The 16,925-nt window shown below is 33.9% G+C and overlaps 1 protein-coding gene across 1 annotated transcript; it reads right to left on the bottom strand.

Moving 5' to 3' along the window:
- Positions 1-1,022: 1,022 nt before the first annotated feature.
- Positions 1,023-16,544, bottom strand: LOC143919880 (cartilage oligomeric matrix protein-like). The gene is made up of 19 exons (XM_077442440.1): positions 16,467-16,544; positions 15,951-16,124; positions 11,317-11,487; positions 9,781-9,986; positions 9,498-9,699; positions 9,241-9,414; positions 7,420-7,539; positions 7,124-7,344; positions 6,835-7,047; positions 5,284-5,538; positions 5,101-5,208; positions 4,815-4,983; positions 4,557-4,734; positions 3,148-3,323; positions 2,788-2,893; positions 2,485-2,694; positions 2,228-2,411; positions 1,361-1,598; positions 1,023-1,287 (listed from the first exon to the last, which is right to left on the bottom strand). The coding sequence occupies exons 2-19, from the start codon at positions 16,027-16,029 to the stop codon at positions 1,199-1,201; spliced, it is 3,099 nt and encodes a 1,032-aa protein (XP_077298566.1). The 5' UTR covers positions 16,030-16,124; positions 16,467-16,544; the 3' UTR covers positions 1,023-1,198.
- Between the last annotated feature and the right edge of the window lie 381 nt (positions 16,545-16,925).

A 16,925-nucleotide genomic window follows, 5' to 3' on the forward strand; every position in this document is an offset into this window, starting at 1 on the left:
ATTTTAATGTTGGTTTTTTAAGGCGATATTACATACATATTGTGTCATTGAGAGTTTAATCATCGCAGACGAAATTAGCTCGGATGTCAATTCTTTTAATCTAGTCAAAATGTATTTGTAGTTTTTTAATACAAACTTTTATTATCAATGTTATTATAATATGCCATATAATTAAATGTATTTTTCTATAATATATAAAATATACTATAATCACATACCGAAATAAATATTTATCTTATAATGTTAATGAACTTATGTTACTTCTTAACTATCCCGAAAACGGTACATACATAAATACACAACGATACTGAATATATGTATTATGTAGTTTACTTCAAGTGACCAATAACTACATATATACTGGTCCAGTCTCCGCGACGAGCCAGAGTGTTAAATTAGAGAAAACGCAAATATCGGAAGGCAAAGATCGAAAATCGAAAGATTTTAAGTCGAAAGATCAAAAAAAAAGGGTGCATGGTAAACGGTACATACTCACTTAATTTGCGCGAGCAGGATACAAGAGGAACAGGCTTTTCCTCCCGTATTAATGTGCGCGCGCAGAATACGGGAGGAAAAACCTGTTCCTCTTGTCCCTGTTATACCCTGCTCGCGCAAATTAAGTGGGTATGTACGTGAGTATGTACCGTTTACCATGCACCCTTTTTTTGATCTTTCGACTTAAGATCTTTAGATTTTCGATCTTTGCCTTCCGATACTTGTGTTTTCTGTAATTTAACATTCTGGCTCGTCACGTAGACCCATACTGGTCCTATAAAAAAAAACTAAACCGTATTAACCTATGAAATAAAACTAAACCGTATTAAAATATAGATATATAATTTATTTGTATTAATTTTCAATTGATTTTATCTTAAAAAGTACTGTACATTTTAAATCAGACTGCAATATGGCATTTTTCAACTTAAAAAATAATTATTTATTCAATCTTAAATTTACTAATATCATATGCATATCTATTACACATACATACACATTCTCAAAAAAAAAAAAAAAACGAAAATATACTTATCTATTCCAATATAATATAGATATAATACATATTACATAATAAATTGAAATTTATTCTGATATGAATATATAATACATACATACATATATTATGTAAGATTTACGCTTTTACATACAAAATTTTCACACAATTTGACACACCAATACTCTGCAGATATAAACCAAAACTTTAAGAACGTCCTGGTCGTGAAATATCTATGCTGACCTCTTGCCGGAGTCTCGGGGGCAATTCTCTATAGATCGTATCCGGCACATTCTCTGTGAAATTACACAATATATTTAAAACCATCCCAAGTATTCTTAAATAATAATACACTCTAAATGGACTAACCGTTACATCTGTAGACCAAATCGGACCAGATGATCATTTCTTGAGAGAAGCAGAACACTCCCAAGCGACCACCTTTGAATGTAGAATCGTACACGTTTCCGGAATCGGCCACCATATGCTCACCTTCAAACACCCTCAACCTGATCAGACCTATCTTGGGTCTGTGTAATAATAACCAACGGTAAGCAGTTTTCTCTTTCCATCCGACGTTACGAGGATCTTTCCATAACAACTTGACCTGTAAATTAAAAATATAATTAATATGATCCTTTATATAAAACTATTATTTTGAATAAATATATCAATAATTTTATTTTACTACCGCCATCTATGTTTAAAACTAATAAACAAACGGTGGATAAACGTCAACGATTATCTCGCCGGGCAGATTTAAAACGCGTCTTACACGATATTTTTGCACCATCGTAATGGCGGATGATCCATTTACTTATATTGTTGACCAAAATAAGCAATATGGCAAAGTATGAAAACGATCGGATAAGACGCAAACTTTTTCCTGAATTGTAATCGTAAGTGAAAAGTAAAGGAGGTATGTAAAAAAAAACATTGCTTCCGATATCAGGAACACCGTTTGTTTGTTTCAACGTGTATATTGAAAATACGCCAAACCCAAAAATTCTAATACAGGATATTCTGGTACAAAATGTGAAGTAGGTGCGTCCCAGGTATAAGGGATTGTAATGTTTCGTAGTTTTTTTTTTTTGCAACTCCAACTTAAGCTTATCAGATACCCAATCATCGCTCACTCAACGAAGAGTAAGTCGTCAGGTGGGAATTTAGTTGTTGTTGAAAGACAAGTGAAACGTAAAGGAGGTATGTAAAAAAATAGTATGTTTTTTGTAGTACTTGGTCAGGCGTGTCTCCCGTATGCCAGAGAGAATTCCTCATCATTTCACCAGGTCCAGTACTGGAGTCTACAACTTTGAGTTGTATGCCCGGTTCAGCTACGGCTCTGAATGGTGTAGCTTCCCAATAAGTTTGAGTAGCCTTCTTCCACATAACAGTATAAAACTTGTGATTATCTTGATAACTGAAATATTCCAAAGTTTAGATGTACATATCGTTATTAAAGCAAGGATTTATTTATTGTAAGATCTATCTACCTGAATATGAATCCGACATAGTCGTCATCGACGTCCGTATCAACGAAGAACGTTCCTTCGAAGTCTACACCATTGAAAGAATCATATCCTACGGCAAGTCCTGGATCGCTGTTCATCGTTTGTACAATTTCAGCTCCTTTATTGTAAATGACCCAGTTAGGATCGATTTGGGATTCGCCTTCAGGATCTAATACTACCGTTTGGTAAGTCCTAGTAACCAAAAACAAAATCATACATTACAAAATTAAAATTTTTATATTATGAATGCCATATTTACATATATTTTTATATATGTATATATACCTGAAATCAGTGGACCAAATTTTAGAATTGTTGGGACAATTATCAAGATGATTTGGCACTTCATCAACATCAAAGTCATTTTCGCATCTGTCTCCAACTCCGTTGTCTGAAATAAATAATTTTAATGGTATTCCTATGATATGATATAGTAATGATTTAAATGACGACCTAGGCATGTTATATCTTAAATTATATTCCCAAACCAATGAATAAAATACAGCATTAAAAACACAGTGCTTAGTGAGTTTTTAATGACATTGTACCGGTCTTGAATAACTATAGAAACATTATAGACATGTATTTAAGATGGTGAATCTTCTTAACTAGTGCTGAAAATTTGCATAAATTAAATGAAATTACTGTTGTTATCTTCTTGGCTGGGGTTATAAGCCAATGGACAGTTGTCTCTCACGTTCGGGATTCCGTCATTGTCTGAATCAGGATCACAAGCGTCTCCACGTCCGTCATTATCCGTGTCTAACTGATTGCTGTTTGGTACTTTTGGACAGTTGTCTTCACTATCTTGTATGCCGTCTCTAAAATTATTTCAATATATATGTAAAGAAGGCCAATGTTTTAATGAAAGTACATCATATGTATGATAGCGCTATTCTGTGTGTCTGTGTATCTGAGTGCGATAACGCTCGCCGTACTATAATAGTCGTTTCGATTTGACATATGTACGTCACAGTTGTTATCTTCTACCAGCAAAATGTACGAATATAATAACGAAAGAAAAAAACTTCTATATACACTGTTTGCTACCAATGTTTCCTCTAGGAAAATAAGTTTCTGAGCATTTAGCACCATCTATTGAAAATGTATTTAATTAATTAGTTTTTTTATTGGTGTTTCATATTGTTTATATGTAGGTAGGTAGGTAGTTTTTAACATTTTTTTTCATATTAAACAATTAAATATAAATATTAAATTAAATATATTTATAAGGTATTTGAAAAAAATACGACCGCGTCCAGATCGTAAACAAGACCGACACATTTCGTTTATTTTTTTTAAAATTAATATCTTAATATGCCATAACCCATGCGATGATATTTCATTGGGCACAATACTAGTATGTATATAAAGAGGATATTTTGGTTGTAACAAGTTATTACTAGAGGTAGGATAGTCACAGTGCTATCCATTGTACCATTGTTGTAAATCCTTTGTAAAAAAGATTCGGCAAACCTTTAACAATGCATTTACAACCTTTGAACAATACGCGGCACCTTCTGGGTCCGGTGACTAGTTATTACTAGACTGCGGATAGACACCGTACTTTTTCCAGGAATCGGGGCGGCTTGGCTCTATTTACAAAGCTAGAGTACAAAAAAAAGGTTGGGCGAACCTTTTACAACAATTGAACAATAACATTTACAACAATTTAACAATAAACGGCACGTTGTGGATACGGACACTGGACTTATTACTAGTCACCGGACCCTGAGGGGGCCGTTTATTGTTCAAATATTGCAAATGCATTGTTAAAGGTTTGCCGAACCTTTTTTACAAAGCATTTACAATAATGGAACAATAGACGGCGCGCTTCCGGTCCTACCTCTACTTATTACTAGAGGTAGGATAGTCACAGTGCTATCCATTGTTCGGCAAACCTTTAACAATGCATTTACAACCTTTGAACAATACACGGCCCCCTCAGGCTCCGGTGACTACTTATTACATCCAAAATATCCTCTTTATATACATTACTAATAACTTCTACAGTGTATAATATTTATATGGTATGAGAATAATTTAAATTTTACCTATCTCTATCGACATCGCTGTCACAAGCGTCTCCTACGAGATCTTTGTCGGAGTCAGATTGGTTTGGATTGGGCACTCTTGGACAGTTGTCGCATACATCACCAATACCATCGCCATCACTATCTCTTTGTTCAATATTGGAATGTCTCGGGCAATTGTCGGAATGGTTTGGAATACCTGGATACATTAATTTTAAATAGAGATAGGATTTTCTTTATTTAAAAGATTAACATATTATTCAAATTAATATTACATACTGTCATTATCGATATCAGGATCGCAAGCATCACCGATACCATCCTTATCAACATCTTCCTGATCTTCATTGGGCACTAATGGACAATTATCACAAGCGTCTCCAACCTTATCACCACCCCCTGTCTCCGAATCAGCCTGATCTGGATTATACTTGAGCGGACAGTTATCCTGAAAACAAATTAAATTCATAAATGATTTTCATGCCTCCTATTAGTGGTGTGAGATCAAATATCCAACACACGCAACTTGCGATGTGGGAGCAAAAGAAAATCATTTTTTTATTACCGGACTGTTGGATATTCCATCACCATCGGCGTCCGAGTCGCAAGCATCTCCTCGTCCATCTTCATCAGCATCTTCTTGACCTGAGTTCGGTATAACTACACAATTATCCTGTAAAAATTACAAATATTTCATATAATAAGTGTTTTTAAACTCGTCCTTCCTAATGTTGGTGATTATGGTTACCTTTCGACATTTGTGATCCGGGCAACCAAGATCAGTATCTGGCCAGCCATCTAGATCTCGATCGTTGGCGCAAATTCTACCATCTCCAGCAAATCCAATTTGGCACACGCAATGATACGTGTTATTTCCACTGTACAAACAATCGGCATTCCTGTCGCAGAAAGTGCCATCAGGACAGAGGCCTGGTCCAGTGTGACATCCCAAAGTTTGGTTGCCAGCATAACCTCTATTGCAAGGTCCACAACGGTAGGAACCCTATAACGACGCATCATATCATATCATTTATATATAATAGCCATAGAAATAGAATGCATAGAATGGTCATTGTTAACAAAAGTATCGTCTAAAAGCAAGCCATCGAAGAGAGAGACGGAAAGTCAGAAGAGAGACAAGAGAGAGAGAGAGAGACGAAGTTTAGCAAACAATGAACAAATTCTGCCGCACAGAGTTTTTGTAGCAACATTTTTGGAGGCTGAGAGCGATTCTATGCATTCTATGATCTTCTATGATAATAGCACTATGCTGCGCGACTGTGTAAGATAACGCTCGCCGTACTATAATAGTCGTTTCGATTCGACATATGTATGTACGTCACAGTTAAAGCATATGTATTAACAGATTAACAAAAAAATTCTATTTATACTGTTTGCTACCAATGTTTCCTCTAGGAAAATAAGTCTCTGAGCATTTAGCGCCATCTATTGAAAATTAATTAAATTAATTTTTCTATTGTTTATATGTAGGTATTAAATAAACCCATGCGATGATACTTCATCGGGCACAAAACTAATATTATATAATGGCAATTTATGACGAACCCTATATATGTATGCAGCGCTGTAATACATTGGGTTTCCAAAAACCAGTTATTCAGTCTTAATTTCCAAAAACTTATTATTAAATGTCTTCATAAATAAACTTAAATTATACTAGATATACAGATAAATTAAAATCGATGAGAAAAAATATCCGCTTCCAGGGATTATGTAAATGGTTTTGATAATTACAGTGAATATATATATATATATTTTTAGAATAAGGTGACCATTCGTACTGATTTTACCAGGACAGTACTGGTTTTTTGGGTATTTGTCCTGGTAAGTCGTGAGATAAAACCAGTACACTTTATGTAATAGAATTTTTTATCTAATAATCAAATTCTTCGGTGAAAATGATGTCTTCTACAAAAATATTGGCAAATAAGCAAATGTTGTTTCCATTTATCAGGAGCAAATGCACCAGTCGGAGGATTTTTTACTTTTATGAACAATACATAGTGTAGTGATAAAACGAAATTGAATGTTTGCTTATCACTTAGTATAATATTAACCACCCTTGTGTAGAATTTTATAAGAGAATTCAAGAAAATGAATTCATTTCTTCATAAATGTGCGTTCATGAATCTTCGTTTTGAATAATTGAAGTATTTAGAAATATGTTTTTGGAAAAAATGTCCTGGTTTTGAATTTGGTAAAAAATGGTTACCTTATATTAGAAACCCATTGTCATGAAAACTGGATAAAATTGCATCTATTGTAAAAAATTCCTCACCTCTGTGTTAACACACACAGAATTAGCCACACAAGCACCTCTGGTACACTCATCGATATCAATACATTGCTGTCGATTTCGTCTGGCGTGGTCGACTCCACCACCAGGTGAAGTTCTGCTTGTCGTGAAGCCTTGAGGACATGGACCACATCTATACCCTGGTGACAAGTTAACACACTGTTGCCGGGGATCACATGGCTCTGCCAAATCACACTAAAGTAAAATAAACACATCGGATACATCAAAATATAACACAAAAATGATGTCTATCAGAAAAATGGTTCCATACTTCATCTTCGTCTTTACAATCGGTGCCATTTCCAGTATAGCCTTCAGGACAAGGACCACAACGGTAGTAAGGAGGACTGTCCATGGATACGCACTGTACTCCTGGGAAGCAGGAGCCTTGCTGACATGTAGCTCTTCTGGTACAGCTTCGTCCATCACCGTCGTATCCATTGGGACATGGACCACATTGAGCACCCTCAACAGTGTCATAGCATCTTACACCTTCAAAATAGAAATTAATTGTTTATTTTCGAAAATATTGGTCCTTTTAAAACAGTCTTTCTAAAGATAGTTCACCGGCAAAGCATGGTCTATCTACGCATGCAACTCCTGGTCTGCAAGAACGTCCATCTCCAATGTATCCTCTGGGACAAGCTCCACAACGGGGTCCTTCAGCTGAATCTTGACATTGAACTCCTATATATAAAGTATTCAAGAATTAAGTTATATTGGTTTTCATTCAGGTATAGTTTTGGATCCAATTTTGAGTGTATTAAGTTTTCAAAGTATAATAGCTTTAATTTTGTTGAAAACTAAGATTTTTCAAATATTCCAATATCATAATAAAAGTACAAGTATCATAATAAAAGCCTAAAAATTCATTTTATACTGTAATTTATAGAATAGTAATAAAATTAAACCCTAAAAGGGGTATTATTTATTTTGAATATAACAAATGATCACAACTTTAGGGTTGCTATATACATATGTAGAACCCTACATACATTCCTAAATGAATAAAATTAGATTATCCCACTTTCACTATGTCATTTGTATTAAAATGTCTAAAAATATATTTTTATCAGCAAAATGAGGGCCATCTAAGTGTGCATTTGAAGATATAGTCAAGGAGATGAAACTGACTCATCTTAGTATGAAAGAATGATGAAAGAATGTATAATTTTAATTCAAAAGCTCAATTAATACTAATATTTACAAAAAGACAAAGTATCTACATATATTTTGTGTTTGATTTTAATGGTCTATTATATTATTCACATTACGATATAATTATATTATAACATTAGCAAGAACATTTTCAGAATGTTAAGTTTGCCTTCTTAACCCATTACGTTTGTATTAATTGAGCTTTGTTATGAATATGATGGAAGCAAATATAAGACAAGAAAACCAATTTGATTTTTTGTTTGTTACTGGTTTAATTTCACATTTTCAAGAAGGATACATTTACATTCTGAACATGTTTCTTTGAAAGCTGCAAAAACCTATTTTACATAAAGATAAAAGCCTTCTTTAGACTGAGACTTGATCTGAAATAGACTTTGCTACTTTCAATAGATTAAATTTCTTCAATCTAATTTTATAAACCTAAATTATAATTTTCTATCTAAAAGAGAATATGATTACTGCATTATTTATATAAATTTTACTAAACTTTGTTGATAATATCATGCATATTTACTTAAAATCATTCAGATTAACCTTTTATCAAAATTATTGGTCGAGGCCGTCGTAATAGTGACAATAATAATCAAAGCAGGTCTACTTTTAAAGCTCTTAGCTTAAAAAATATATGATAACTCAAGTCTCTGATTGATGATTATGCGACTAACAATCAATCAATTTGATGTTTTCATGAAGGACCAGGCCTGGCTTTGAATATGAACTGTAGTTCTATAACGACGACCTAGTTTTTAATATAATGTCCATAGCTATGTGTATGATATTTTATAAAACATTATTCAAATACATAATACACATACATAAGAAGTGCGAATTATAGTATATATTGAATTTACATTTATTTTTCATGCTCATTCTCTTGTATGAAAAATCATGCAAATAAAATGATGCAAATCACATTAAGTCTTTAGAAATATTTCGATTTAAAAAATCTTACACACTAATAAAATTAATCTACATATTATTAATAAAAAAAAAAGCTTTCACGGTAACATTTAATCAATCTAATGGTATAAGTATATATGTTGGTAAGAATCATGCTATCACATTTGAAGACTTTTTATAGTTGAAATTTAATCAATGTTATTACATACTTTTAAGTAAATTGGTTGTAGTATAAAAAAAGAGGTAATCTGGTTATAGATTAAGTATGTATTATGTGATAATCTTTTGGTGCAGAAGAGGACTATTCACCAGGATAGCAGGGTCCTGAAGCGCAGGAGATCCGCTGCTGAGCTGGCTCCTTGCATCCGACACAATTATCCAAGGTTGATCGAAGGTTTTGGATATCATTACGCTGACGCAGGACTTCGGCCTTCAGCTGACGAATCACCATGATCAGATCATTGATCGACTTCACCAAGAGATCTAGAATTCACATCAAAGTCCAACGATGTACAATATTCAAAAGAGAAAAAATAATGCGCTGAAGAGTAAAAACATTAAATTACCATCACAGTTCTCAGTATGTATGATTGGAATGTCTCCACGTTGAGCTATGTCATCTTCATATCCTTGCTGAGCTTGCATACGTTCGGTCGTAGTGCGATGTTGATGATGATTTCTGAACCTGGAATCTTCTCTGGGTTCACATCCCAGTACGTCAGCAGCTGGTCCTCCGACCACGCTTATAGGATAGCGCTTTTCGTGAAACTGCAAAGAGCAAATATCAAGATTGAGGACACGAAACTACTAAAAATAGGATTTTCTCCAGTAGAAAGTTTGGAGCATTACCAGTTTTACGGTGGGCTGTTCCATATCCGAGAATATGTCTCTGAACGAAACTGGAGCGTGCAATTCCGACAGTGGTTCGCAACCTTTGTACAAAGTAACATACGCTCCGTCGCCGTCAATTTGGCGGATTTCGAAAGCCAAAGGTCCACCCTGACTCAATCCATCTGAACTCCATCTTAAAGCGCTGTCTCCTGCCTCCAAAGTTACTGAAAAATTGAACATACGTCATGAAAAACGTTACCAACGAATGAAAACTTATGAAGACTTTTTTGTCGAGTGCAAAAATGTCTGATCGATCACTGCATTCCTTATCTTGTGATTTATAATTTTTATAATTTATGATTTATAATTATTTAGCCAGCAACATGGCTCAGTCGTTGGGCTTATGCCTAGCACCGAGAGGCGCCGCGTTCGATCCCGCGAGTTGATCTCGATTGAAAAGAATTTATTCCGAGTATATATGTAATGCTGCTAGCCAGACTTGGATAGTTGTGACTCCAGGTCGTTCGCTTCCTATCAGAGTTTGCCAATTTTTCTGATGTCCTTATTGAAACGGTTCCTCGATTAAATGGACTAAAAACCTTCCTATCTACTGGGTCTACCTCACGGGACTGAAAGTGAAACGCCCGAAAACGCAAATATCGGAAAGCAAAGATCAAAAATCGAAAGATCTTAAGTCGAAAGATAAAAAAGGGTCTCTCCCCCGCCGTACATACTCACTTAATTTGCGCATGCAGGATACAACAGGAACAAGAGGAACAGGCTTTTCCTCCCGTATTCTGCGCGCGCACATTAAACAAGGCTGTATGACAAAAATAGAGATAATTTCACCGCATGCCACTCATATATATTATATGTATATACATACATACGTATTTTTTTTTGATCTTTCGACTTAAGATCTTTGCCTTCCGATATTTGCGTTTTCGGGCGTTTCACTTTCGGTCCCTTGAGGGAGACCGCCTATCTACTATGTCAGTACTATTTGAGTATGATAAATGTACAGTAAAATTTATGTACAAGTTAAAATTCATATATGTTTCGTTAATTTCGAGTTTTTAGTGTTTCGTAATATTGCGACTTATGTAATAAAAATGCTGCATTGTTTGTAATTGGCCAGGAAGGTGCATTGGTTTTTACCTGCTAGACCTTCTTGGTATATCTATATACGTATATAAAAATGAATGTTTGTGTGTGTGTGTGTGTGTCTCGAATAGGCTCCTAAACCACTGAACCGATTACGATGGAACTTTCAAGATTTGTTGTATGCATGTCCGGGAAGATTACTATGAAAAAAAACGGGAAAAATGGAAATGGGTGTCATTGCAACGCTATAATTTCAAATGTTTTCGCATCGCGACCAACGTGTTCGCTGCGTTTTCCCGACAAATGGGAACGGGAATGGGAACGGGAATTACATGCAATATTGTGGCGTTGCAACGCATGCCGGGTTCAGCTAGTATGTATATAAAAAAATAAAATATCTGTGCGTAAACTTATCAGAACCAAACCATCATTTTGAATCTTCAGCATTACCTGTATCAGTTTGTCTGTTCAGCTTCAGTGAGAATCGCCTCACTTCACCGGGGAAACGAACTTCCAAAAGGCTTTCAGGCTGGTCCTTGGGTCGCTTCAGCACTTTGGTCTGCTTCATCAGCAGCACGAACTCGTCCTGTTTAATCACCTCGTCCAACTCAGCAGTGGCAACTGAAAATAGATCAACCGTTAACCAACTGTTAACCAACCATCATGTTTTTTTTATTTATTTAAACAGATCCTGACTACACGTCTCGAACCGGTGCTAACGAGAGTAAACCGTTCCTTACATGGAAAAAGAATTTTCTCGAGATGTTTTCGCTACCGTTATTCGACCCATCATCATTGTTCAGTGTTCACCCTTCAACGAATTGGTCTCAATATATTTATCAACTAGCAAACTATATACCTACTTGTATGTGTGTATATTTTATTTTATTTTTTATTGTTACAAATCAATATACACTCAACATTACAGATTTGCTCCAATGCGACGGGTGTACGTTAACGAAATACAGAATACATAAACAATCAGAAATCAGAAATACAGTAATACATATACAATCAGATTATATAGCATATAACAATTAATCAGAAATAATAATCATAGAGACATCTATGGATTATTTTTAGATTTTTTTTTTGTGTACAATTTTTATTCATATAATAAATACTGAATTATAGAGATGTCTATAGAGATATCTATAGATTTCGGATTACTGTGTATAATTATTACAAATTATAAACAGGCAGATTTTGTGACAACAGGAATAGATTTGACCAATTTTCAGGAACCGTTTCAGCAATGATCAGATAAAATTGGCAAACTCTGATAGAGAAACGATCGATTTGGAGTCACAAAACCCCCAAATCTAACCAGAAGATTACGAGGACTCGAACCTTTGACCTCAGTGGTGCTAAATATATACGCTACCACTAAGCCAAACTGCTGGCTACGTTACAGCCAAAGTGATATATTTTGACTAGTTAGAATATATTCCAACTAACTTGGTACCAACTACCGTTATAGTTGACGTGTATTTTCAGATGTAATATATTTTGACTAGTTGTAATATCTTCCATTTAACCCACGTAAGTTGATTCATATGGTGAATTACATACATTCTAACTGGTTAAAATATATTACAACTGAAAATACAGTTCAACTATAAGTTGATACTAGGTAAGATGGCGAGATTAGGTTTCCGTGAAAACGTCACTCAACTAGTAAAGTCACATTTGTGTTTTGAGCACAGTCTATTATCGTAATACGTTACTTATTACCTTTATTCTTAATACCTAGCAAATATTAAACGCATTATTGAAAGCATTCATAAAAACATCAGAGCTGTCAAAACTCAACTGTTATATTACAACTGACGCACATTGTTGAAAGTGTATTTGCACTTGTAGATATACAATGTACTAGTTGAATTGTATTCGAATATAAATGATCTAAAACGCCAGTTGGAATATATTCAAACTGAAAATACACTTCGACTGTAACATTATACACATGAGTAATTATATCGATATATGTATACGTAAGTAAAAAAATCTATTTTCTTGATCGTCACGATGATTAATGATCCACAACTCTCTCTTTAAGTACATGTCCATATTTAAATGGTAATGCAATGTATGTATGTATGTATGTACATATCATCAACTTCCTATGATCGAAATTACACATGTTAAATCTTGATTGCATTTGCAACGTTGATTACTAAAACAGTTGTGATTCATGTATGATGCCTGAAAGTCGACACGGTCGATGAGTAATAGACGGAGAAAAGTACAGACAATGATTGTTGTATAACATGGTGCTAAAATAGCGAAAGGGTCCAGCTCCGGATGGCACAAAATACGTGTTCATACATATGTATATTGAGATTAAGTATAATAAATCTCCTATTGTTTTGGGTTCGGTGATTATTGCCCACAAAGCGCTCGCTCAAAAGTCACTAAAATCTCTATAACGAAACATCTGGCAGCCGAAAAGTTCATCATACTAACGATAACTATCACACTAACGAGAACTTGAGTGTCAAATATTCCGTATTCACGATTTTCATGACAAAAATTGTCTTTTGGGCGATCACAATGTGTGTAATAATACTGAGCAATAAAAAACATTACCAGAGCGGGGACTAATCAACCTTTATTAAGTTTGACCCATTGAATTCGAATATGATAATGATTTTTGTTGGTTCGCTATCGTTTACGAGATATGAGCGTTTAAAAAAATGTGCAATTTTTACAGTTTTTTGACTTTTGCGGTCTTTAACTCAAAATCTAGTATTGTTGTGCTCAAAATAAGTATTGGAATCAATATTCAGACGTTTTTCCTATTGATTGTGATATTTCATTGCATTAAAATACTTACAATTAATTATCTAGCGAATCTTAAGTCAAAAAAAATTTTTTTTTCATGGTATTATGCGTTTATTTGGCTAGTTTTTTTTTATTTCATCACGCTTATAAGGATTGGTTTTCTATCTCAATATTTTTTTTTATCTAAACGTACTAACTCGAGCGGTAATTGCGTTAGAAAGACTTTATTGGGGTCCGTGTTTGTGACGCAGATAGCGTTGGTGCAAGCGAGATAGCAAGTAGTCCGAATGCTGTACTCTGTGAGGTATGAAGTATATAAATTACCTCTATTATAGGTTTGACTTGTTTGGAATTGGCACTGAAAGTTATTTGAATCAAGTATACAAGCAAACAAATTGAACAAACCCAATTGCGTGGCCATTTTTTGTTTCGTAAGCTTGGAGAAGAGGAATTGAGCGGATTTTTTGCCTATATGTTCGTATGTACTTAACGTATGAAAATACAGAAATACATATGTACATATTTTTAAAAGACTTGAGGTGAGTTTTATTTGATTATTTTACTGAAGGAATTTGTATGTTGTCAAATAACTTGAGTATTCACTGTTATTTGCTAAGAGCACTTAAAATGCACAATAAATTGAATAGCACTTGAAAAGCCCGTTACGTTCCAAAATTTTTTCCCTCTTTGATAAACACAACTTATTACCAGAAAGCAAACAAACATGTACTCATTTTACATAAGTCAAACATATTGAGTATACTATCTATTACATATGCGACCTTAAGCACGACACTCAAATATGTAGTACCCAAGAGTACCCAAACAGGCATAGGCAAAGGGTCAATTGGTGAAAGCACCAAGGTCCAGATAGGTCCAAATGTGCAGAATGCGATTTCATAATTGTGTGAAGACTTTTTCGAGTGGTTCTTGTGCGCGTCTTTAGGTGACGCAAATGGTTGTATTTCACCCACGCACCCAATGTTGCAGCAAGAGTCTTGCAGGGCACATGTGGTCTGAGGACCATATATGGATCCAACAACAGTTGCCAGGTACGAACTGGCCCTGTCACTGATTTGTCACCGATGGCAACAACAACAATGAAGAAAAAAAACACAAATTAAATAAACCGCTACTCTATATGGCGCCAGTCAACTCTTCCGCATCGTGGACGAAAATATCCTTAGCCTTCTCTCGAAACGCTTCTACATTCATCATACCAATGAGAATTGTCTCTCTGAAGTAATGCCTTTTAAATTTATCAATAATTTTTTTTATTCTTCTGCTTTGAATGGTTTTACAATCGAGATAACCTACGAAAAAGGTTATTTTAGTACAATGGGCATTGATGTGGAAAAATTGAGTGAATCATTAGCAAAAATTCCCTCTTTGAAGTAATTATATTACTATCATGAAAGTTGCAATCCAGAATCAACACAATTTTGAAGAAACATTACATTTACTATTCATATAAAGCAGCTTTAAACTACTGAATTGAAGGTTTATTAACATTTTTCCTTCAGAATATTGTATAAGCGCTATTTACCATCCATAAAAATATTCAAAACAAATTAAGTTTCACTTTCGTTATATTTATAAATTATGACTGAATGTACATTTACCTCTTTTTAGCAAGAACATACATTTAGAACACACTCATCGTTTAAAATTATGAATACTTTTCGTTTTCGTGCTGTAGATTCTGTCCAGGATATGTTTAATCAGTGTATTTAAATATAGATTGTGACATCAACTGCTTATTTAAATATGAAATAAATTTATCATCTTAGGGAAAATCACATGAATATTTTCTCTTTTTTTATTGTATACCAACTGAAGTTAAATCAACATTGAAATATAAAATATATAAATTTATTTAATTTAAATTTCATACGTACATATTACCATATAAAGTATGTACGCAAAAAACATCATAAGAAATACATAATTAGGAAAAGCAATTTGACGCAAATTATGCAAAAAAAAATATTATTTATTTTATTCGTCGATTAAAAAACAAACTTTTGCAGATTAAAAGGGTCAAACCCCAACGTATTGCTGATTAATTTTTTTTTGTTAAAACTTAACTGGACGAGAATTTTTTTAAGATAGTTTAAAATAAAGAGTATTTGCTGAAACGAGATAACCTCATATCACCTTTGCTATCGAAATTTTACGACAGACAAAATTAACCCTTTGATTCCGGCCAAATTAATAAGGATCAAATAGCTTCAACTGACCCAATTTTGATGAAACAATCAACTTATGATATCGAAAATTCAAAGCATTTATATTCTTACCTGAATCGTGAACGAGCGCTTCACAAACTGTCGCCAAAAATAGGCATGAAACTAGAAGAAATCCCTTCATGGTCGCCATTTTCTTTTCTTCTGTCGACTTCGGAAGACTTTCTCGAATTATATACTATATATAATGTATATATTGCAGCGCTTCTCAACACTCCATTTTGTGATCTAATGTAAATTTAACTTGTTGAAATTACACAATTATATGTATTTTAAGATATACAAGTGTTCTCGTAGAACGATTAGTTACACTCAATTTCTGAAAATGGGTTGTGACCTCAAATTAAGACTGTTACATTTTGAAATTTGATCACATTGATTGAATTTAATTTGGTTAAAAATATATAAAGCGATATAAAAAATAAAGTGATATATTTTAAGAAAGCTTTCAAGTGAGATTTATATTTCAAATTATAAAAACTTATTAAATTAGATTAGATAAATGAATTAAGTTAGATAAAGAAGGAGTAATATATTTTTTGGATTTAATAAATGATTCTCAAATATTACTTAAGTGTACGTAGTTGAAAAACACTGTCGCAATGAGTGCAGTTCGCGACGAGTCTCGCACACTGTCCCAAAGAGACTGACGAGCTCAATCATGTATTATTTCTTTACAACTTTTACCGCAGCTTCTCAACCGTTTTGAATATGGTCAGCTATGATTCAGTAACAACCAAGTCATACTTGAAAAAATCATAATATGCAGATTCAATAACCAGAAGTGTGCTTCAAAGTATATAAACCCTCAGAGCATATAATATCAAATATTATAAGGTAGTAGTAGTTATTGTAAATCGATAAGAAATGATCGAAATTAGTACTTTTTTCATTATTATTTATTGATATCGTACCGTATGAAAATTAGAGCGAGTATCCACTGTCTAAGTGCATTCGAGGTGAACAATAGAGATTAAGCTAACGGGACTCAGTAAGTGCTCGAACAAAGGATACGCTAGAGTTCTCAGA

This window comes from Arctopsyche grandis, chromosome 12 (assembly GCF_051622035.1).
Source record: "Arctopsyche grandis isolate Sample6627 chromosome 12, ASM5162203v2, whole genome shotgun sequence".
In the NCBI taxonomy this organism is placed as follows: Eukaryota; Metazoa; Arthropoda; class Insecta; order Trichoptera; family Hydropsychidae; genus Arctopsyche; species Arctopsyche grandis.